Here is a 23,717-nt window from a genome sequence, read left to right on the forward strand (position 1 = left end):
GCTTTATTTTTTGAAATAATTTTTTTTACTGTCAGTTACCCATTACTTTGCAAAAGAAAATGAGCAGAAGAAAAGCAGAAGGTGATAGCAAGCGCCAGTTTAATGAACTGTGGGAAAATGAGTTCTTATTTATTGTGGGTCCTTCAGGAAAACCATTGTGCATTGTTTGTGAAAGCACTCTATCAGATAATAGAAGACATAATCTTAACAGACACTATAGAAAACATCAAGCTGAATTAGAAGAAAAACTGAAGTTAGTTCCTGGGTCTGAGTTGCAGAAAGAATATGTGGTTAAGAAAAATGAAGAAATAAAAAAGAGACAAAATATATTTGAAAAGAAGTTGTGAAAGTGTGGCAATGCTGGAGGCGTCTTATGAAATTGCCTTTGTGTTGGCTAAAAAAACACAAGCCTTTCTCTGATGAAGAGGAAGTTGTTAAGCCCTGTCTCGAAAAATTTGCAAAATGTCTTGGTGATAAGAATGTTGAAAAAAAAGTAAACCAAATTGCTCTGTCCAATTACAAGACGCATCGAAGAACTTTCCCATGATGTTACTGTGCAATTGAAAGACCATGTTCATGCTTATTCTTTCTTTTCTTTAGCCTTGGACGAATCCGCTGACATATGTGATGTAGCCCAATTAAACATTTTTATAAGAGGAATCGATGGTAATTTTAACATCTTTGAAGACCTTATCGGTCTTGAGTCACTTCATTGAAAAACCAGAGGGTCAGCCATATTTGACGAAGTAAAGTCATGTCTAGAAAATCAACAACTAGATTCTAGTAAGCTCATCAGTGTTTGCACTGATGGAGCACCGTCAATGGTAGGTAGAGTTTCTGGGACTGTAACTTTACTTCAAAGGTTTTTAGGTCGTTCTCTACTAAAGTATCACTGTATTATACATGAAGAATCTCTGTGTGGAAAAACTCTAAATTTGAAGCATGTTATGATACCAGTTGTAAAGTGTGTGTGTGTGAATAAATTTAGAGCAAGAGGGTTAAACAGAAGAGAATTCAGAGAATATTGTGAACTGCTAGGTATGGAATACGGTGATATCATCCTTCATTGTGAGGTGCGCTGGCTTACTAAAGGACAAGTTCTCAGTAAATTTTGGAAGCTGAAAGAAAGTCTTCGTAATTTTCTGGAAGAGAAGGATGTGCTGCATGAGGAAAAAGCCCTGTTGTGTGATGAGAAATGGCTATTTGATTTAGCATTTTTAGTTGATGTTACCAGCTGCCTCAATGATCTAAATTTGAAACTGCAGGGCAAGAACAAATTGTTTCCTAGCTTAGTAAATGACACCAGTGCATTCAAAATGAAATTAAAATTGTTCGTCTCCCAGTTAGAAATGGGGATTTAAGTCAATTTCTCCATTTAAAAGAACATAGTGAATCTGCTGAAGATAATGGCAACTTTACAGAATATACTGAGAAACTCAGATTATTGCAACAGTCCTTTAACAGTCATTTTAGCGATTTTGCCGAAGAAGAAGACTGCATACTTGCATTTATAAATCCCTTTTCACTTATTGAACAAAAAATCTTGACGATGCCTAGTGACATACAAATGGAACTTACTGATCTCAAAACCAATTCTTTATTGAAAATGAAATTTAATGAACTTCCATCACTCCCAGATGCTTCTGATATAATTAATTTCTGGCTATCGTTGCCCTGTGAACATTTTCCAGAACTGAGAAAATTTGCTCAAAGTTATATCTATCGTTTTGGAACTACATACAGATGCGAACAAGCATTTTCATCAATGAAAATGATTAAGAACAAACTACGATCGCGACTGACTGATTCAAATTTGAAAAACTGTTTGATGCTTTCTGTAACTGATTTAACTCCAAACATTACAAGCTTAGCAAAAGCAAAGCAATTTCAAAAGTCTCAATAAAATAATTAATGTTTATAATAATTTTAAATATCTTGTCTTTATATGAAATCCTTTTATTTAAAACTGCTAAAAGTGTCTATATTACCATATAAATCATTTTATGCATAACTGTTAAATATATCCATATTACCATAATTTAAAAGGGCTGAAAAGTGGTATAAGTTTGTATGGCGCATCTTAACTAAAAAATGAAAAAATTGACGCATGAACTATAAAAGGTTGGCCACCCCTGGATTAGAGTATATAAAATAAACTTAACTTACCCGGTCTCATCAACAACAGGAAGTTGGTCATACCCTTCTCTATTCATAATATCAATTGCATCTTGACATGACATATGAGGCAACACAGTAAGTGGAGCAGCAAGATTCAGACAGCTAACTTTCAGATTCCACCACCTCAAATAAGATGAAAAATGCATTACTATTATCATATATTTAACTTTTTTCACTTAAGTTTGTGTTTAGTGTTTAATATCATCATCAAATTCCTGACACACACAATCAAAAGGTGTACAGGGTTAATATAAAATTATGTAGAAAAAAGTAGAGTTAACACCAAAGCAAACTCAGGATTTTTTAATAAGTAAAATAAATAATTCGGATCATCAATAACTGTAAATACGAAGCAAAACAACAAATGAAATTAACACTAAACTGTGAATCACGAAGGTTTTTTTTTTTTTTCATTTGCATAATTCCATTATGGTATATGTGATTCATAGTTTGATGTTTAATTGGGAGGGGGGGGGGCAAATCCTAAATGCTCAAGTTTTTCTGTAGAAGCCTTTACAAACATGTACTCTTAGAGAAGAGTAGATGTTTGCAATTCTGCAGCTTTCTAATAGTCCAGAGCTATTACCAACTATATCATCAGGTCAAATATTTCATGTAGCACTAATAAATAATTTCCTCTCTATACAATCATATACAAGAGATTGGTCAACTTATAGTGCATTATTACCATGAATGGGTAAAAAGCTGATGAGAAAGGGAAAGCTTTTTAACATTAGATATTAAGCCCTGCAGATTATATGCTCTAAGCATAAGAGGTTAAACTGTTTCAAAAGACTGCAGTAAGAGGAATGAAGTGCTATGAGTGTGGAGTGGAGTTGAACTGTGAAATAATGTTATATAGTTGTCACACGTCTTAACACATTTAGAGGAAAGTAGGAGAATATCTAATGTCAATTCGGATGAACATGAAAAGCAAAATATTTATAAAAAATTCAAGAAGGAAAAATTGAACACCTGCATGAAAGAGTAGAATGAATTGGTGAGATGCAACATTAATACATAATGGCTCTCTTCAGTACTAATTTAAGTAGTTTATCAATGTGTAGGAACAGTATTCGATTGGAGAGATTTGTATTGAATAGTAAATAACTGTTCAAAAGTAAAGTAACACCTTCAGTGAAAGTAAACCTAATTTCTTGGATGAAGAAGAGTTTATACCAAGAAATACTGAGAATTAGAGTTCTCATCTTGTCCAGAGATTTGGGTTTTGTAAAAAGTAAAACTGGAAAAAAAAAAAATTCTGCGAGAAATAAAACAGGATTGACTTTTACTACTAATGAAATTAATAAAGTTATCCAGAACCCCACTGAAAAAGGGCTTGGAGATCAGAACTCAGGGTTGTAAAAGTTGATATTCTGGAAGTTTGTACTTTCTGTAGTGTAAGGTTTATCAAGTGAGAAAGGAGTGACTGTTATTTGGACACAATGAAAAGTTTTCTTCTTCTGATCCTTTATTTTTTTTTATTGGTTCTGAGGAATCAAGAGATGACTTGCTAAGTATGAATACTTGCATACTTGCAATATAGAAGTTTGGCATGCAGTTGATATAAATTTTTAATGGTATTTCTAGATTAAAGCATATCGAAGGATTTACATTATATTACACTTTTTTATGTACAAGTTTGTTAAACAAATAATATGAGAGACAACATTAAATCAATGATCAAAATGGTGCTAATTTTCATTTGCTTACCAGTGTTTTGCGGCCATTTCTGAATGGATATCGATAAAATCTCTCTCAGACATCCAGCTATCACTGAGGAATTTTGTCATATAATTACGAACGCCATCTGGAAGAATCACCACACAGCGTTGACCTTCTTTCAACTCTTGTGCTGCTTTAACTGCAGCTGCCATTGCACTTCCACTACTGCCACCTATATGATATAGAAAATTTAATTTATACCATATAATATATATGATATATAATCTATACCGTACAGCATGTCTGGTTACTCTCACTAGTGAAAGCATTAAAGAAATAGTTACAGTGGAAAGTTGTAATGATGAATTTCATTTAAAATAAGACTAGCTGTGGAGAGAATCTGGATGGGGTTGGTAGTTGAATACCAAGTATCTGCTGTCACAATGTTTGCTCTAATGAGAATTTACTGTGTATACATGTATGATGACCTAACATTCTGTGATGATCCAGATATAGAACATGGATCAACATGTAGAGCCTTGTATTTCACCCATTTAACATTCACAAATGTCCATTTCATCTCAATTTCAATATTATAATTATTGGTCTTCCAGCAAAAGATATGTGGCAACAGCACAACATCCACAAATTATCTAATTTCTATGCTCTATCCAACCAGGTTGTGTGACACAAATATGCCTTGGAGGTTGGTTAGGTTAGTAGTCGACACTAGTAAACTGGTGTTGACTACTAATTATTGCGCTTAAAAAAAAAAAAAAAAAAAAAAAAAAAATTAATCCTATCCACAACAAGTCATAAACTGGCAGTACATGAGTACCCTTAAGGAACTAAATAACTCATTCTTCCATCATCAGAAAAAAAAAAAAAAAACTTAACTGCAAAGAAAATAACTCGCATGAAATAAAGCACCAGCACAGGCATAGTTAATCAACTGTTATAGGTAAATGAAACCCAGTTTTTGATGCCTACACTGATGATGCAGAAACTATTCATTCTGAACATTAACATGTTCACTGCCACGCTCCTCAGGCATAGTTTGTTACTGCATGCCAAGCAATTTCACTTCAAGGTCAGTACGAGTAATCTCGTTACTGGCAGTAATCAACATACGAGTATATTCGTAGTTGGCTTGTGAGGCTCATATACCAACTACGAGTATACTTGTAGTTGGCAGCGAAAGTGTTAATTAGTAATAAACATTTTTTTTCTACTGAATATGTTTCAATATGGATAATGCCAGAGTAACACTTTTCATTACAGTTATGCCATACATAAGTTGACTTTGTGTGTGTGTGTGTGTGTGTGTGTGTGTATTCAAAGTTTTTTCACTTTCCCATTTTTTAATTATTGTAGTTCTCTCCCTTATCTGCAGTCGACCCCAGTCCAAAAATATTAAATGGAAAATTTCAGAAATATACAATTTATAATTACATAGGCAAAGTAGATACTAGATACAACATTATTTCAAAGCTGAATGTTCGTAGAAACTATGAGAGTTTCGTAAGTGCACTGCACTAATGCATGCTAAAGTAACTTGGCAAAGTGGACAGTAGATCCAATATTATTTTAAAGCCGAATGTTTGTAGAAAGTATGAAAGTTTAATAAGTTGACCTGAGAGCTTATGAGAATACAATTTTGCGCCTGAGGTACAGGTAACCCTCGTATAATGCGGTACTTATGCAACGTGGTCTCGATATAACGTGGCCTACAAATTGTAGTAACTCTTTATATTTTCATATATTTTTCAGTGTGCGACTTAAAAATTAAATTTTATCTTCATTAAATTTGCACCTACCCATATTGCACATGTAGTTATAAAGTAGCAAATTTATATTAGGGGAAATACCCTTCAGCACGCTTGTATGTCAATTGTTTACAGTAAACAAAGATAATTTTGAAATTGTCTTCGTTTGCTGCCAGGAAAGCACATTAAAAATTATTAGTGTGTTAATCTCAAGCCAGGGGGTACCAGTAGTGTCCAGCACCTGTGTGCAAAACTTTAGTTGGCCCCCTATCCCCCCTCTAATAAAAAAAAAATCACTTTAAAAAAACCTTTTTTTTTTTAAAAAGTGATTCCTCTTTGGCACCTTTACTATCCTGGTGCTGTGTGCATCGCACAGATTGAACATATGGCTGGCACACCCCTGTCTCAAGCTGAGCACTTTATTTTCTGATGAGGTACACACATACCTAATTTTGTTTGTGTAAAAAATTTATTTTTATAGTAATGGCCACTTAGAGGGCTTTTGCGATATGGTTGAAAATGAAATTAGTAAATTAATTGATGGGAAAATAATTTAAATGAGGAGGAACTGGTACAATTAATAGATGACGTCGAAATGAGGAAAGTTCTGCCGAAGATTCTGATTGTGATGAATCCGTTAAAGAATTCAGTTTAAAAAAATTAGCAGAAGTTATTTTACGCATAATAATCCCTTGATGGAGTACTCTGGAAAATTCCAGGAGACAATTGGATATTTGTTTAGCTCCAATATCATGAACTTAATAAAAAAAATTGCAGCATAGTGGTAAGTAAGGTTTTATTACTGACTTCTTGATAATTAAACCAGCCGAAGTATGCAATGAGAATTATATAAATTATGAGTCTTTGACTCCGTGGGGTCTTGGGTAGTAATAATAATTATAATAATAATGTCCAGGAGATTTCAAGTGATGACGACGTCTGGCCACTCATAAATAAAGAACATCTACAAAATGTTAGTTTTGAAGACAGTGATGACGATTAAAATATGCACTTTATTTTATTTTGCCTAAAATATTTGTACATCATGTGCAATACAATTTTTAATGTTTCAAGTTTATACTATGTATTTGTTTCCTAGTTTATGTTTTCTTAACTTACATGAATTACCTGATTAAATAAAAATTTTTTTTGTTGAGTACATCATTGTTATTTATATAAAAAAAAAAAATAAATAAAAAAAATAATAAAAAAAACTATTTCGGAACCTAACCCTACTTTTTCTATGTGATCTAAGTCTCGCATAATGCGATCTATATAATGCGGCATTTCTATGGAACCTAACATCCGCGTTATATGAGGGTTACCTGTAGTTCAGGACTGAGGCAACTTGTAGCAAAGGTGGACCAAGCTCCCATCACTCCTTGTTTCAGTATTTCCCATAATGCAAAGCACGGCTCCTTGCGGACATGTATAATGCTATGCATTAAGGGAAGGGCCGCTACCCAGAACGGTTTCAACCTTTGTTGAGGTCTCATCAGTGGGAGGCAGGTCCAGAAGTGATGATACTAAGGCAGAAGCAATGGAAATGTCATATTTACTTATACGAGTTGCCAAAAGGTGTACCACCTTATTATTAATTTACTCTGGATTTAGAGAAAGATGTTGGAAGTTTTTATTTTCCACTTGGTTAGACTATAATAAATTTAGTTTAATCCTTTACCCAACTCAGAGCTTAGTCCACCTTTCTCATCTCTGCTGCCTCCATACTGCTGATGTTATTTTTCCTCAGGGCCACAGTTTCCACAGTATACGTCATAGCTGGTCTCACTACTGCCCTATAGATTTTGCTTTTTAGATTGATCGGCACCGTCTTATTGAATAGCACTCCAGCCATCTCTCTCCACTTCCTCCATCATGCTTGTATTTATCCTGCATCCCACTTCCTTCTCAGCCTCTCCATCCTCTTCCACTGTTGAACCTAAGTATCTAAAGTCCCTAACTTTCCTGATGACATCCAGCTCCGGATCTATCTCCTAGCTGCCATCCACTTTGCAACACATACTGTTTTATTTCTGCTCAGTCTCATACCTCTCTCTTCCAGTACTCTCCTCCATCTTTCCAGTTTAGGTGCTGCTACTTCTCTTGATTCTGCACACAGCACAATGTCATCCACATACAACATTGTCCAAGGTGCGTCTTCTCTCACCTCCTTTGTCACCACCTCCATCACAATATTAAACAGGAATGAACTTAATGTTGACCCTTGATGCAAACCAACTGTCACTTGGAAACTTTGTCTCTCCCAGGCAGGTCCAAACTCTTGTCTTCATATTTTTGTACATTTCCTGCACCAACTTTCATATTTTTCCAGTACCACCTTCTCCCTCAGACTTCTTGCCTTGGCACTCTATGGTATGATCTCTCCAGTTCAATAAACACCAGATGTAGATAAACAAATAAACATCTTTGCAATGTCCACCTCCTTCCTCAATCTTCCAACAAGAACCCTTTCTAGGATTTTCATTGTATGGGATACCAGCTTTATTCCTCTATAATTCTTAGTCTTGCAAGAATCATACACTTTACCATTGTAGACAGGGAGAAGAGTACTTTCCCTCCACTACTTGGGAATATTTTTCTGTTGGCAAACTTTTATGAACAGGTCCTACAATTCCTTCTTTCCCCAGTGCCTTCCATCCTTCACTGGAATCCTGTCAGGGCCCACCGATTTTCCATTCTTTATCCTCTTCATGGTCTCCTTCACTTCCACTCCACTGATGTTCTGCACCATCCCCTGATAAGGCTGCCCATCTTCTCTGCAAGTCCTTGCATTTTCCTCATTTAAAGTCCTTCAAAGTATATTCTCCATCTGTTTCTTATATCTACATCCCTCCTTAATACTCTTTCCTCCAGGTCTTTGATCTATCTCACATGTAAGATGTCCTTTGATGCCTTATTTCTACATTTTGCCAATCGATAAATTTTTCTCTGTCCTTCCTTTGTTTCTAGTTGATCATAAAGATCTTGATATGCCATGGCCTTCGCCTGTGCAACAACTCTCTTGGCCTCTTGCTTTCTCTCTCTGTCCTCTTTCACTTTTGACTCGTCCCACTTCTGCTTTGCCTTTCTCTTAGACTTCACTGCTTCTTGTACATTATTGTTCCACCACCAACCCTCCTTCTGCTCTCTAATCTTTCCAGATGTTTCACCAACCACCTCGATTGCACAGCTCAGAATTGCTTTTGAATTATGTCTCCGGCAATCTTGTACACTTTCTAGTCCATCCTACATCCTCTCTAACAACCTCTCCCTAAAATGGTTCCTCACACTCTCTTCTTTTAAGCAAAACCACTTAATTGTCTTCATCCCATGGCTTCCAAAGGTTCTTATCTTCGACCTTATTTTAAAGTCTGCACACAGCAGCCAGTATTGCTGTGCCACTTGATCTGTTGGGATCACCTTACAATTTGTTACTTCCTTAAGATGTTTTCTTTCAGTCAAAATGTAGTCAATCTGCAAACTGCTGTTGCTACTTCTAAATATTATCAAATCTTCTTCCTTTTTGCAGAAAAACGAGTTCACAATTGCCAGATCAAATGCTACCAGGAAAGTCCACAATCCCCATTGTCTTCCTATGTGTCTGTTCAAGTCATTTCCGACAATCGCGATCTCGTTTTCTTCCAGTTCCCTCATTTCTTCATCTAACACATTTCAGAACTCATCTTTTTCCTCTGCTATTCAGCCAACTTGCGGGGTGTATACACATAAGACGACCACTTGCTCTTCTCCAAGACCGAGTTTCATTTGCATGATCCTGTTGTTGCTCCTACCCACTTCCAGTACCTCGCCCTTCATTCTGCCACACACACATACACACCACAATTCCGACACCATTTCTTCCCTCTTCATCCGCTCCAGAGTAGAACAATTTATACCCAACTCCCAGTTCCTTGCCTTTCCCCCCTTCCACCTTGTCTCCTGCACACATAAAATGCCCAACTTCTCTTCCTCATCATGTCTGCCACCTCTCTTCCCCCTTCCAGTCATGCTTCCAACATTCAATGTTCCTACTCGCTACATTCTCTCCGTTGTTGGGCTCGCTTCTTTAACCGCATCTGCCCTTGATGCGGTAGCCCTCGTCCACTTCTCACAGCTGTAGGGCAATGTAGCTGCATGTTGCCTAACAGGTATGCCCTAGCTCTCGTATCACTTTCTTTTTGACTCATTTGATCATAGGTAGAGCTGGCAGTGAAGTTTTATGGCTGGATGCCCTTCCTGATGTCAACCCTCACTGTTTATCTGGGCTTGGGACTGGCACCTATTGGGGATATTCAAGAGTATTCGTGGGCTGGGGTGAATTGCTTGCCCCCTTCAGTGGCAAGAGATTCACCCCAGCCCTTGAATACTCTAATAGCATTGAGGAGCAAGAAGAGAAAAAAGAAGCAAAGAAAGAAGGGGAGGGACCAGTCTACAGATAATATAACAGATGCATATTACATGAAGTAAGGAATTGTCCAGCATCAGGTGCCTCGGGTTTGCCATGTCCGTACTCACTAAAGTGAGCCCTTGAGGTCATTCACAGGCTTTGACTAAACCTGGGAAATTGCAAAATTTGACTCAAATTTTATTTGTTGCATCATTTGCAAATTTTACTGACTTGTAGTAAATGACTTGCCATGAAAGGAGTGAGAGAAACTTGCTTCTTCTCTAGACATTTCCAAAACATTTGATCAAACCTATCCTCTTCTGATCTACCTTCCACTCTGTGTAGCCAATTTTCTCTGCAATCAATCAATGCATGTCACAGTGAACAGCTTCCTCTCTTCACACACTTCACCAATGCAGGAGAATTTTTTATCACTACCATCTTTCTGTTATTACATACATGACCTCCTCTTGTTGACCAATCACTATTGATAGTTTTGCTGATGATACCATATTTCATTTCTCTTATTCATTTGACAAACCTCACAGTGTCCAAACATATCCCAGACTTCATGATCTTTCATAATTAGGGCCTTAAATACAAATCTTCATGCCATTCTTTGATAGTGTGAGAATAACCAAGTTACCTTCAGCTTCTGTTAGTGGTATGTCAGAGGGTTTTCTTTTTCAGTTAATAATGCAGATTCAAATCCAGGATATCGTTATAAAAATAATTAATTTAAGAATTGAAGAGACTGATTGAGAGACAAAGTAAATTAAAAAGTAACATCTTTATTTACAAACAAATAATATTAATGTAAATTAGGTTAGATTAATGTAAAATATAAATCTCATCTTGGATACAAAGAATTTTTATCAAGACTACTTGAACTACTGTGAGCACATTTGGTCTCTTAGATTCTGAAGGGAAAAAGAAGTTGTGGAAAGGCTGCCAAAAAGCTACAAAAGATGACATTGGGATCATGGAATGTAGATTACGAGGATAGCTTGAGAGTATGTGGATTGCAAACATTTGTGGACAGGAGAAAGAGGGGGGGGGATTATGATAGAAGTCTGAGAGGGCATTATAGGATATATGATGAAAATTTTCATTATATGGATGATGAGAAGACAAGAAGGGACAACTGTGGGAGTTAAGTTAGTGTGCAGTTAAGATAGAGGCAAGCTAAATTTTTCTTTCACAAAATCATGAATTAGTGGAACAATTTGTCTGTTGAAGTAGTAAGTGCATGAGTTTAAGAGAAGGTATGAGAGCTAGTGTATGTGATGGCCTCCCTTGATGAGTCCCTGACTCCCTGGAAGTCTGATAATGATACTAATAATAATAATATTCTGTACACTGCTTGAGAATACATGAGAAATGATGGAATATCTTACTGATCATGACTTGCCTACTAATTACAGAATCAAGTGGAATCGTGTGGAATAAAAATTTGAAATCTAACCCAAATGTCAGATTCATAAGTTGAAATTGGTTTTATATGCTGTTCAAACCAATTTTGAACTAGCATGGCTCATCATCATATCAGTTTTGCTAATTCCATCACTTAATTCTACGCCTAATTTGTTGTCTTGGGTAAAAATTATGCCTGAATTGCTACACAGTTTAGATTGCTTAAATTAAAATATATATATATATATATATATATATATATTTACATTTTTAAAATTTGTATAAAATTAATAGTAGGCTTTCTGAAATCACCATAGTAACAACAACAACAAAAATACTCACTGCCATTTCCATGACATAAGGTAATAGAATCCATAACACTTACCACAAAGTAAACCTTCTAAACGAATAAGTTGTCTTGCCATTAGAAATGATTCTTTATCTTCTGTCTTCATCCATCTGTCAACAACCTAACATTTAAAGAGAATTGGTCAATAAACTTATTTTGGACAGCAATGAAATACATAAATGTAGAAAATACATTATAAAATTCATCTCTCATTGTTAATGCAAACCTTATTAAAAAAAATTCTTCCATTTTTTTGGAAGTGGTCAACCACAGTAATATGGTTGCCTATGAAATATCTCCCTTGGAATTTTTCTCTTTCCCCACCTGTGAGAGTAGAAGAGTACAAAATAATTTCAGAAACTTTTCTGTGCTACTTTTTTAAAACTTCTCAAATGACATCTGAATACACTTTTACTTACAGCCATCTTGATCTCCTCCACTGAAGAAAACCATTGATTCATGAGGCAAGACTACTTTACTTTTGAGAAAAGATGCTAAAAAAAAGAAGTCTCAAAGTACAGTGGCTTTCATAAACATGTAACATGCTGTTTGTTCAATACTGATATGCTCTATTTTCCACTGAATTTTCTGGATTTCAGCATGTTTGAATCCCTCATAGCAAGGGGTGCAACAAAGTAAAATAACATGTTAGTCCAAATACAATGGTATGAATAAAAAAACCACATGCTGGAGTGCTGCTGTGCTCAAACAGCACTAACAGTCCTGGTCTTTTCCATCAGATATCTTAGAATGCAACACATCTTAGACCCTTCTTGAAGAAACACATGGAAAATGTCTTCTAAATAATAATAACAACATAAAACCCTAACATTACCTTAACTCTTCAAGAATTTCCAGTCTTTTAAATATGATGATGTGGTTGTGTCGTCCTATCTTGCTAATTGATCCATTTATGTTGGTTGGTTGGATCTATTCTTATTTCTTTAAATTCAGTTTTTATTTTGTTAGATGCTGATTGATACTGATCCAAATATAAGGAAATTTATATTATCCTGCACCACCCTATATTCAGATTAGTCTATATAATACAGAGGAATCAATATCAACTAACTTTTGCAATCTCACTTTATACAGGCTGAGGTTAATATTATCATTTAAGGCTTCCGCAAGGTTCGAATAAATTTAATGAGCGGTGCAATGAAGAAAAATCAGGCAAACAACAAATTGAATTCAATAAAATAAACATTTAATACAGAGTTATAGAACATGTACATTTAAGCATAATTTTCTAAGCAAGATAATCTAATTGAACAATATTCAAAATATCTCTGAGACACTAGTAGCCTCTCGGTTTGGTTTAAAGATTAAAGTTAAATTTACAGATCTTATTCTCCAACGCTTAGATACTATTATCACAGCTTGCCTCTATTCAATGAGATAAGTCAATTCTTTTATACATCAACTTAGTTCAAATACTCATAACAAACATAAAACATTAGGCATTAAACATTCAGCTGTCAATTCTATATTCTTCCGAATAATTGAAAATGGTTCACACAGTTCAATGTTCCAGAATATTACAGTAATTATTCTTAAGGTAGAATTCTCTAATTCTCTCTTAGTCAACAATCACTTAATTTAATTATGAGGCAGTTATCATTTCAAGGTGGAAACACTTTAAAGCTCCATACTTCAGCTATTTTTAGTAGAACGCCTCAATTAATGTTAAGATATATCAGGCAGAGCTAACTCTTATTTCTTCACACTGAAATATAAAAAGGACTGCTCATACCGGGCTACACCTTTTACACACTGGATTTACTATAGGCACACTTAAAACTGTAGTTAACTATTACTTTGAAGTAACACTATTCAAAAGAAATCTTCACTATAATAACTGAAATATTAAACATAGAGTTTCACAAGTCTTGACGCACTCGTTTTAGGTAATCTACTTATTCCTTATTTTCTTCTATGCACTAAATTCAGCTTTGCACTATTCTTCCTCAAAACAATTGGAATTCGTCGTAATTTTAGAATTCCGTAGAAATATTCCGAATTGCCTGTTAATTCTCAGTCCTTTCTTAATCGATTTACGGCATTTCCAAATCCCCTTACTGCCACCTGTTACTTCCTTCTTGCTGTCCTGAACGCTTCTCCTCCTTTTAACTTTTGTTTTCCCAATTAAATACATTCATTCTTCCCGCCAAAATCCAGTTCTAGCCAGTTCAGCTTACATCTACTTGTTTCTCTCCATATACATTGCCTTTTCATGTTCTAAACACGCGCTGACTAAAAACAAGCTCCGTTTCTCCTTCAGCAACCAATCAAATTCAATCAGAAAAATTACATAAAATCACTCTTACATACAGAAATAAAAGATATATCACAATTCATATAATATACATTTAAATTTACATACATACAGTTTCTTATAATAAATTTTACAGAATAAACTAAATAAAATGAATGACATGTTTATATAGCGTCTTTTCATTATTATTACATATTCTAAGATTAAATAATTAATAACAAACAAAACTCAAAGCATTTATATGAATAATATATTACAAGCAAGAGACTAACAACAAATAATATTTACAAGTATTGCTTATGACATGGTGGATTATGCTAATTATGAATGAAGTATTATAACACCTAAAATATCTTTATTCACAATTTAACAATGCCCTGGTTCCCTGACAAAATCATTTTCATAAGGGAACCAGGGTGAACAGCACAAAGTCAGCTACTGGAACACATCCCAACTCATCAGCAGCAGAGTTCAAGATTGGTACTATCAACATAAGAAGCATCAATGAAAAGAAATGGAACTAGCAGAAGAACTGGATAAGTACCAGATTGGCATAATATGCATGACTGGAATCTCCAATTAAAATTGGTGATTTTTATCTGTTTTATTATGTTTTTTTCCTTAGAAAATTAGTGTTTTATGGTATATTAGAGTAGATTTTCGTGTTTATAGAGTAACATTTTTGTGATATTGTAATAATAAATACAGCTGTAAAATGACACGAAAAACATGAAATGTTAACAGCAAAGTAGTGAACAAGAAGGTTTTTCTCCACTAAAAACGATGTTGATGAGGATGTCGAAAATATCTAACCTCTGATTCAGATTATTAGACAGACAGCATGGGAATTATAGAACATCTAGCAGCATTTAGATGAATAGAGGAAGAATAAAAAAAAAAGGTTCAGCAGCAAAATGGAAAACAACAAAGTCAGATAAGTTAGTATGTAATAATGAAAATATGGTAACTAAAGTTGATTGTAAAAAGAAGGATGTTATTTGGCATGATAACTATCATAAATCATGTCTCATTGATAAGCAGGTTATAACATTAAATTTTCCTGGAGCAAAAATTAAAATTATTATGCAAGCAATTGAAAAACAGAAAAGAAAAGAGGTCTTGATTCTGGTAGGGTACCAATGACTTAACTAGCGATAAATTCAGTGTGAGAGAGGATATGAAAAGGTTGTTGGAAGAAGTGAGAGTGAAAAAGCAACAATTTTAATATATTATCCAGATGTTATGGAAATAAATTATGAAGAAGGGTATGATGGTAGACTGTAGAAGGAATGGATGCAAGTTTTTGAATGTGTACAGTGAGTTTGAGGGAAGATTGGATTTGTATAAGAAGGACAGCCTACACTTGAATGTGTTTGGCATCAGGAGTCTTGAAAAATTATTAATTTATTAATAATTTTTCACATAACCTAACACACAGTCAGGAAACTAAGAGATACAATGTTAGATAGCTGTGTTAATGATAGGAATGCCATGAAGACCACAGACAAGAGCATACAAAAAAAAGCAACCAGGTAACTTATATCTACATATAAATGCTAGGAATATCAGAAACAAAGGAGTAGAGTTTGTTGCCTTGGTTAATATATTGGGACCTCATATTTTAGGCATTATTGAGGACTGGCTATCAGATGTAGACATACTAACTGGTATCGAATGCAAAGGGGTAGAATATATTTACGAAAAATAGAAAGGGGGCATACTGCTAATGATATCAGATGACTTGAATCCAATTAGAGTTAAGGCCTATGAGAGAAATACTAGTAACAGTTTTTCATGTAACAGTGAGTTTGTAGCCATCTGGTGCAAGATGGAGTCTAATGAGATTAAATACATAGTGAGTGTTGTTGCAGACTTGGTGGATCGGTTACTGATGACGAAGAAATATATCACCAAATAAATGCGATGGCTGAAATCGCATGAGAATAATGAAACAGAATTTATTAAGCTGTTGTGAGACACCTTCCTCAAGCAGCATGTGACAGAAGGAACACATGGTGAAAGAGTGTTAAATCTGATTATAGTATCAGAAGGTGGAGGAGGGGAGGGTCAGTTAAAGATGTAATTATTCTGCTTTCGGTTGGCGACAATGATTATGTGGTACTCACTTGGGAAGTGGCTAAGTTTATGAATATTCCATTCAGATTCAGAAAAGGTTACATGCTGAATTACAGAGCAGGAAATTATGAACACCTGAGGAGTAGGCTGGATTATGCATCATGGTATCAGTTGTTGGATAGGAAGGATACCAACAGTGCATGGGAAATGATTTAAAAATAATTATATGATGAGATATCAGAATGTGTCCCTAGAGTTCGAAGAATAAAGAGAATAAGAGTGAAATGGATGTGTAATCTAATAAAGCAAAAGATTCGTAAGAAAAAGATGATGTGAAAGGAATAGACATAAGGATGATGTCAGTTATGATAATCACTAGCAGGCCAGAAGTCACAAGTACTCTATGGAAAGCTAAGTCTGAGTATGAAAAGAAACTGACTCTGCAAGTTAAAAACAACCCAAAAGAATTCTATCATTATGCTACAAGTAAAAGAAAGAATAAATTTGAAAAAATAACTATTGACTGTAGCTTGTATGTGGGTGACTGATGCAGAAGTGATTGCCCGAGTACCCATTTTGCTAAAAGCTATCAACCTAGTATATGCAACATTCAACTCACCACTATTTGTTCACTGTAGGAGGAAGCTCGTGTGTATGAGGACAAAGTAATACAGTCGTTACACAAACTGAATAATAATTTTTCAATTGAAAATGATGGAATATCACCATGAATGCAAATTCAGCTGAACTCGCTATTCCTTTGACCAGGCTACATAATCTGAGTTTCAGAACAGAGAAGATTCCACAAGATTGGAAAGAATGCATCGTCTATTGCACAAAGGTGGTGCAATGACCAATGTATCCAATTATTGAGAAATCAGTATCTCAGGAGTATTGGTGAAGATTCTGGAAAAGTTGGTTAGGTCTCGCATTCAGAAATAGGTTGACAGAGAATCTCTACTTTGCAACAAACAGCATAGGTTTACTAAGGAAAGGTCATGTTTTAGTATTGTCAATTTAGTATTGTGAATGAAAGAAGAACTTGTTGCTTACATTCTAAAGTGAATGTTTTTCTCAGAGAAAATATTGATAAGGAAGTTCTATAAGTATTAAGGATGCCTGAAAGTGAATGTTTAGAAAATATATTGATTAAGAAGATTTATAGGTATTAAGGATGCCTGATCTGATGAGTATTGCTACTAAAAGGAAACAAGATTTAGTCAAGAAGACTTTTATGTATGTTACATTGATTGATGAAAAGGATCCTGAAAATGAAGTACAGAGCCTTGTAACTTCTGGAAAAGAGCCTTAACAGAAAGAGAAAAAGACTATGAACATTTTTTTGTGATTGTGAAAGAAAAAGTGTTTAGTCTTAAGAGTAAGTTTATATATTTAAATAAGGCCTTGGATCCATATAATCTGTAGTTATAGTTATGTATTATTGCTAGAAGTGTATATATATTGTTTTAGTTTTATTAAATGTGTTTATTTTGTACTTGGTATTGAGTCAATGATTAGTTGGATTCTGAAAGAGTGAGTTAAAGTCATTGCACCAATTGGAGTGAACTCTTTGTGAAAATATAATAACATATAGGGACACTCGGAGTCAAAATAAAAATAATTGTTAGTAAAAGAGATTTATATAATAAATCACCTCATAAGTATATAGTATAATTATTAACAAAGGCACAGCCGGTAGACAAAAAAGTTAATATACTATAGAGGGAATATAAATATATATAAAAAAGTATAAAAAAATATAAAAAATAACAATGGCGCAGCCTATAGGATAATTGATTATGATAAAAATAATCATATAAAAAATTCTGAATATTTTTACGTATTAATTATGCTTGTTAGTTTTTGTTTTCATACACGCAGTGTCTGCACTTGTGATGTACTCGTTATGAAAATGTTATATTAGAAGTAACATGTAAAGAAGTAAAAATATTGAAGTACTTACTAAACTGATTATTTGTGTTACTTATAAGAAAGTTTGTTGTATTTTAAAAATGTTGAATTTTGTGTTTTGTGAGAGACTTTCTCTTAGCGCTAATGGATACAGCGAGTCAGCCATTTTATTGCAGTGCGTAGTTTCTGACTTTTGTGAAGTGCGCATGCTCCCGGAGAGAACTTGATGTGTGATTGACAGCTGACAAGGAAAGCGTTGCGTATCCAAGTTACAGTTGTAAACAAGAGAGCGTTCGGAAAGTTTTTAGAACACTGGCCGAGGAATATTCAAGTTAGAAGGAACTTGATTTTTTGTGTTCGGCAGTCAAAAGAATTTTCATAATGTATTCCGAAAAGGGAATAGTGAAAATAATAGGTTTCAAGCAGGAATAAGTAATGAATAAAAGGGAAGTCTTGAAACTATAAGTTTTATATAAATTTGGCCGGTAAATATTCAAGTTAGAAGAAACTTGATATTTGTTTTTGTGTGTGGCAGTCGGAAGATATTATATAGTGTATTCCGAGAAAAAGGAATAGTGGAAATAATATGTTTCAAGGAGAAATAAGTAATGAATAAAAGGAAATCTTGAAACTAAGTTTTTAACGTGGAATAAGTTAAGACTGTCAATTTAGTATTGTGAATGAAAGGAGAACCTGTTGCTTACATTCTAAAGTGAATGTTTTTCTTAGAGAAAATAATGATAAGGAAGTTCTATAAGTATTAAGAATGCCTGAAAGTGAAAGTTTAGAAAATATACTGAATTAAGAAGATTTTTAGGTATTAAAGGTGCCTGATCTGATGGGTATTACTACTAAAAGGAAAACAGGATATAGTCGAGAAGACTTTATGTATGTTACATTGATTGATGAAAAGGATCCTGAAAATGAAATACAGAACCTTGTAACTTCTGGAAAAGAGCCTTAACAGAAAGAGAAAAAGACTATGAACATTTTTTTTGTGATTGTGAAAGAAAAGTGTTTAGTCTTAAGAGTAAGTTTATATTTTTAAATAAGGCTTTGGATCCATATAATCTGTAGTTATAGTTATGTATTATTGCTAGAAGTGTATATACAGGGTGTTCGGGATAAATTTGACATATTTATAATTAATTATGTTTTTCCGTAAGTTACATGTATTAACACACACTTCTCTTCATTTAAAAGGTTGGACCCTTCTTCATTCATATACAAGATGTCAGAAAGGATGGATAGCTGGAACCCACCTGAATCATGGAAGAGAATAACTTGTATCATGATGATTCGTGCCGGCCATCAAAATAAGGATATTTCGACTGCTGCCCAATGCTCCCTGAATACAGTAAAAACAATCAGGCATGAACTAGAGACTTGCAATGGTGACTACGAGGATGTAGCAAGAAGAAAGATCCCTAGCAGACGATCTGATTGCGTTCGTACAGCAGAATTCCTCGCAAATCTGCAGGAACAGGTGTTGAAGATCCCTGGCATTGGAATTCGGGCTTTGTCACGTGAAATGAATGTTGCAACCTCTACTATGAAGCTTGCACTCAATGAAGACCTCCGCTACTACTCATACAAGCGCCGCAAAGGTCAGCTGCTTACAGAAAAGGCCCGTGAAAAACGTTTGATAAACGCGAAGAAACTTCTAAGCAAAGTGAAACATCCTGCGGAACCACAAACAATCTGGTTCTTTTCTGATGAGAAAAACTTTTGCCAGGGATCAAAAACACAACACGCAGAATAACAGATGGCTTGCATACAGTACAAAGGACATTCCTCGTGTAATGCAGACTAAATTTCCCCAAACTGTGATGGTTTTCGGATGTGTATCCTCTGAAGGCAATGTGATGCCTCCGCATTTTTTCCAAGAGGGCCTCAGGTTGACTTCAGATGGCTACGTGGAGTTGCTAAACACTGTAGTCAAGCCCTGGATAACAAGGGTAGCCAATGGTAGGCCGTATGTATGGCAGCAGGATTCGGCCCCTTGCCACACCTCTGGGAAAAGTCAAAACTGGTTGTCTGAAAATTTCTACGACTTCACCAGTCCAAATGTTTGGCCTCCAAACTCCCCAGACCTTAACCCCATGGATTATTTTGTATGGGGCGCAGTTGAAAAAGACACCAATCGCACTTCCAGTAATACAAAAGCCCAGTTAATGGATAAAATTAAAACAGTTTTTGCGGCCCTTCCCAGGGAGACTGTAGCATCAGCTTGTTCGAGGTTCCGAAGCAGGATTGAAGCTGGGAATATATAAATATGATCGATTGTGCAAATATATAAATATGATCGATGCTAATGGTGGTTATTTTGAGTAAATCTTGTTGATAGTATTGTAATTAACTCTGCCTGTAATGTTTTTTGTCAATTCATTAAATTTAATAGATACAAAGAAGATTTTCTTTTTCCTTACGAAACTGTCAAATTTATCCCGAACACCCTGTATATTGTTTTAGTTTTATTAAATGTGTTTATTTTGTACTTGGTATTGAGTCAATGATTAGTTGGATTCTGAAAGAGTGAGTTAAAGTCATTGCACCAATTGGAGTGAACTCTTTGTGCAAATATAATAACATATAGGGACACTCAGAGTCAAAATAAAAATAATTGTTAGTAAAAGAGATTTATATAATAAATCACCTCATAGGTATATAGTATAATTATTAACAAAGGCACAGCCGGTAGACTAACTAGAGAGAATAATAATATACATAAAGAGGGAAGTATATAAAAATACATGATAAATAACAATGGCGCAGCCTATAGGATAATTGATTATGATAACTAACAGTATCCAATTATTGAGAAATCAGTATCTCAGGAGTATTGGTGAAGATTCTGGAAAAGTTGGTTAGGTCTCGCATTCAGAAATAGGTTGACAGAGAATCTCTACTTTGCAACAAACAGCATAGGTTTACTAAGGAAAGGTCATGTTTTAGCAACTTGTTCACATTCTATAATAATGTTACCACCAAGTTAGACAAGGAGAATGGATGGACATGACACTTTTGGATTTTGCTAAACCTTTTGACAGAATACTGCATGGAAGGCTGGAGAATATGGGATTGGATTATAAACTATTGGCATGGATAAAGAGGATGGCTGAATGACATATGAAAAAAGTCATATGGGGGTGTGAATCTGCAAGATTCTAGGTGACCAGTGGTGTGCCTCAAGGATCAGTTCTTGGTCCACTGTTATTTAATCTGTACATTAATGACATTGGAAAGGATTTGACATGCAATATATAGATAATTGCCTGATGATGCCAAGATAGGTAGAGAAATCAGGAGTACTGCTGATATGTAGCATTTACAGGATGATTTGAATAGACTAGAATTGTGGGCATGTGAAAAGGGCTTTCAATTCAATGTTAATAAATGTAAGGTCATGTACTTCGGTGTAATCAGATATCCAATGCCATATTAAATTAGTGGGATTATGCTAGAAGAAACTGATCATACTAGAGATCTTGGAGTTTTAGTAGATAAGAAGCTGATGTTCAAGGGTCAGATGGCAAAAGCTGCAAAATACAACTCAGAGAATAATTGCAATGTTGAAATAACACGTAAAGCTAGGGAAGTCATTTTGTCTCTTTATAAGGCCTTGATAAGACCTCACTTGAACTATTGCATGCAGGTCTGGTCTCCTAGTTTCTGTGATGCTTCTGATACAGTGGAGAGAGTGGAAAGGAGAGAGAGAACAGAGAGAGAGAGTATCAAAAATGATATCAGGATTGTGGAATACTGATTATGAAGACAGATTGAGAACTTGTAGGCTGCACACACAGCAGGAGAAAGAGGGGTGATATGATTGACAGTTACAAACTTCTGAAAGGGTTATACAGAATTTCAGTAAATGGAAATTTTCATTTTATGGAGAGTGGGTAAAGGATGCAAGTGCATCCTTGGAAGTTGAGAATGAATGCTGTCAAGAAGGGGCTAGATTTTTCTCTCATAGAGTGGTGCGTGATTGGAAAGGATTGCCGTTGGATGTTATAAGTGCAAGTAGTGTGAATGAATTCAAGACAGGTATGACAGCTGGGGAGAATAACATGGCCTTGCTCAATGAGTTCTGACTCCCTGCAGGGCTCTCTTAATAATAATTATTAGTAATAAAAACAGGTGACATATTTTTAAGTAACAAATACAAAATATTATATTCAGGCAATAACAATCAGGAAAAAGAGAGAGCAGCTATAGTATTCAACACTAAATATGAGGATAATCTTCTTGAATGGCAGGCAATATCAAGTAGAGCGAACAAATATCAGAACAGGGAAGTGGGCAATAATTTATTTGTGCTTATTGTCTGGCGCAGAAGGTTCTGCGAAGGAAGAAATGGAGGAATTCAAGGCCTTAGAGAAGGCAGCTGAGCACTATAAAAAAGTCATCCATATTACACAGATTTAAACAGCGAGTAGGAAGTGATTACAAGACATACAGAAATGTTTTGGGAAAATTTGGAGAAATGTCGAAAGCTAATAATAATAATGCCTGCTGGATTTCTGTTCAGGACATGGATTAGTAATTATTAACACCATTTCCAATATAAAAATGTGCACATATTCACATGAAAAGAAGATGCAAAAAATAAGCAAAGTCTCACTGACTATATTATAGTTGATAGCAATGTTTTCCCACTAGTTCAGGACACAAGAGTATACAGAGGATTTGAAATAGGAAGTGATCACCATTTAGTCTTGAGCAGGATAAAAATGAATTTCATACTGAAAAGAAGAACATGTAAGAAAGTTTTAAAGCAAATAAAAATTGAGCAGCTCTCAGATGTGAACTGTAGACTCAAATACATAAACATCATTGAGGGAAAAATGAAAGAGTTTCAAAACAAGAGCCAAACCCTGAAGATTCAATTTTACTGGTAGCAAACCATTTAACTTCTCTTCTAGCTTGGTCTGTGAAGTTAAAGGAGAGCCACTTGGAACTGGGACATCGAAATCTTCAAGGAAGACTATTTCATTGTTTGGGTGACTGTGTGTGTGATCAACTTTCAGTGATAGTTAATCAAATTGGTTAGTATAATAAACTAGTAGAGTGGTAAAGACAGCAAATGATGAAAAGATATCTTGAGACAAAGCAGATCATATAAAGATTTCAGGTCTGATATGGGATCCTTCAGAATGGGATCTAAGACCTGACAAATTCACGTTTCACCTTTGCTTAAAGAATGTATCATGTATGATGTACTATGAAAAGTTTAGGTGAGCTATGGTTGTAGAGGATGCCAGTTGAGGTTCAAAGGTAAATAACATACTGGGTTTGGATGTTTGTAAGTGCACATCACTGATGTTAGTATTGATCTCCTTGTGTGAGGTGTTTTTATTGATTTTTTACATGAAATTTTGTTGTTGAATATATTTTTGATTTTTTTTTTTTTTTTTTTTTTGTAATTTTTTGTTGCTAAGAAAATCTGTAGAGCTAGGGCATGCAGTAAGGATGGCCTCAACAGTTTTTCTGGCAATGTACTACACTTGGACTCCCTCCAGGAATTAAACACAGATAATCTTGAGAATAATTATAATGTCCCAATTGCAAAATTAGAAAGTTATGTAAAATTACTGCAAAATTTGGCTTCGGTGGATTTAACTTATGATAACACAATGAGGCTCATACAGGAATATATGACACCATCCTATTAAACCAGTGGTTTTCTCAACCTTT

The 23,717-nt window shown here is 34.9% G+C and overlaps 1 protein-coding gene across 6 annotated transcripts in view; it reads right to left on the reverse strand.

The window, feature by feature from the left end:
- Cbs (Cystathionine beta-synthase) overlaps positions 1–23,717 on the reverse strand; it is a 251,449-nt gene that overhangs the window by 48,641 nt on the left and 179,091 nt on the right. For all 6 annotated transcript variants that reach the window (XM_090413161.1, XM_090413156.1, XM_090413160.1 and 3 more), the window contains exons 8-10: positions 11,795–11,879; positions 3,892–4,075; positions 2,167–2,301 (exon numbers count right to left, since the gene is read on the reverse strand). In XM_090413161.1, the coding sequence (XP_090269287.1) occupies positions 2,167–2,301; positions 3,892–4,075; positions 11,795–11,879 (404 nt within the window). The remainder of the gene's footprint in view (positions 1–2,166; positions 2,302–3,891; positions 4,076–11,794; positions 11,880–23,717) is intronic.

This window comes from Typopeltis vanoorti, chromosome 23 (genome assembly GCF_054136105.1).
Source record: "Typopeltis vanoorti isolate ZY-2024b chromosome 23, IOZ_Tvanoo_1.0, whole genome shotgun sequence".
Classification (NCBI taxonomy): domain Eukaryota; kingdom Metazoa; phylum Arthropoda; class Arachnida; order Uropygi; family Thelyphonidae; genus Typopeltis; species Typopeltis vanoorti.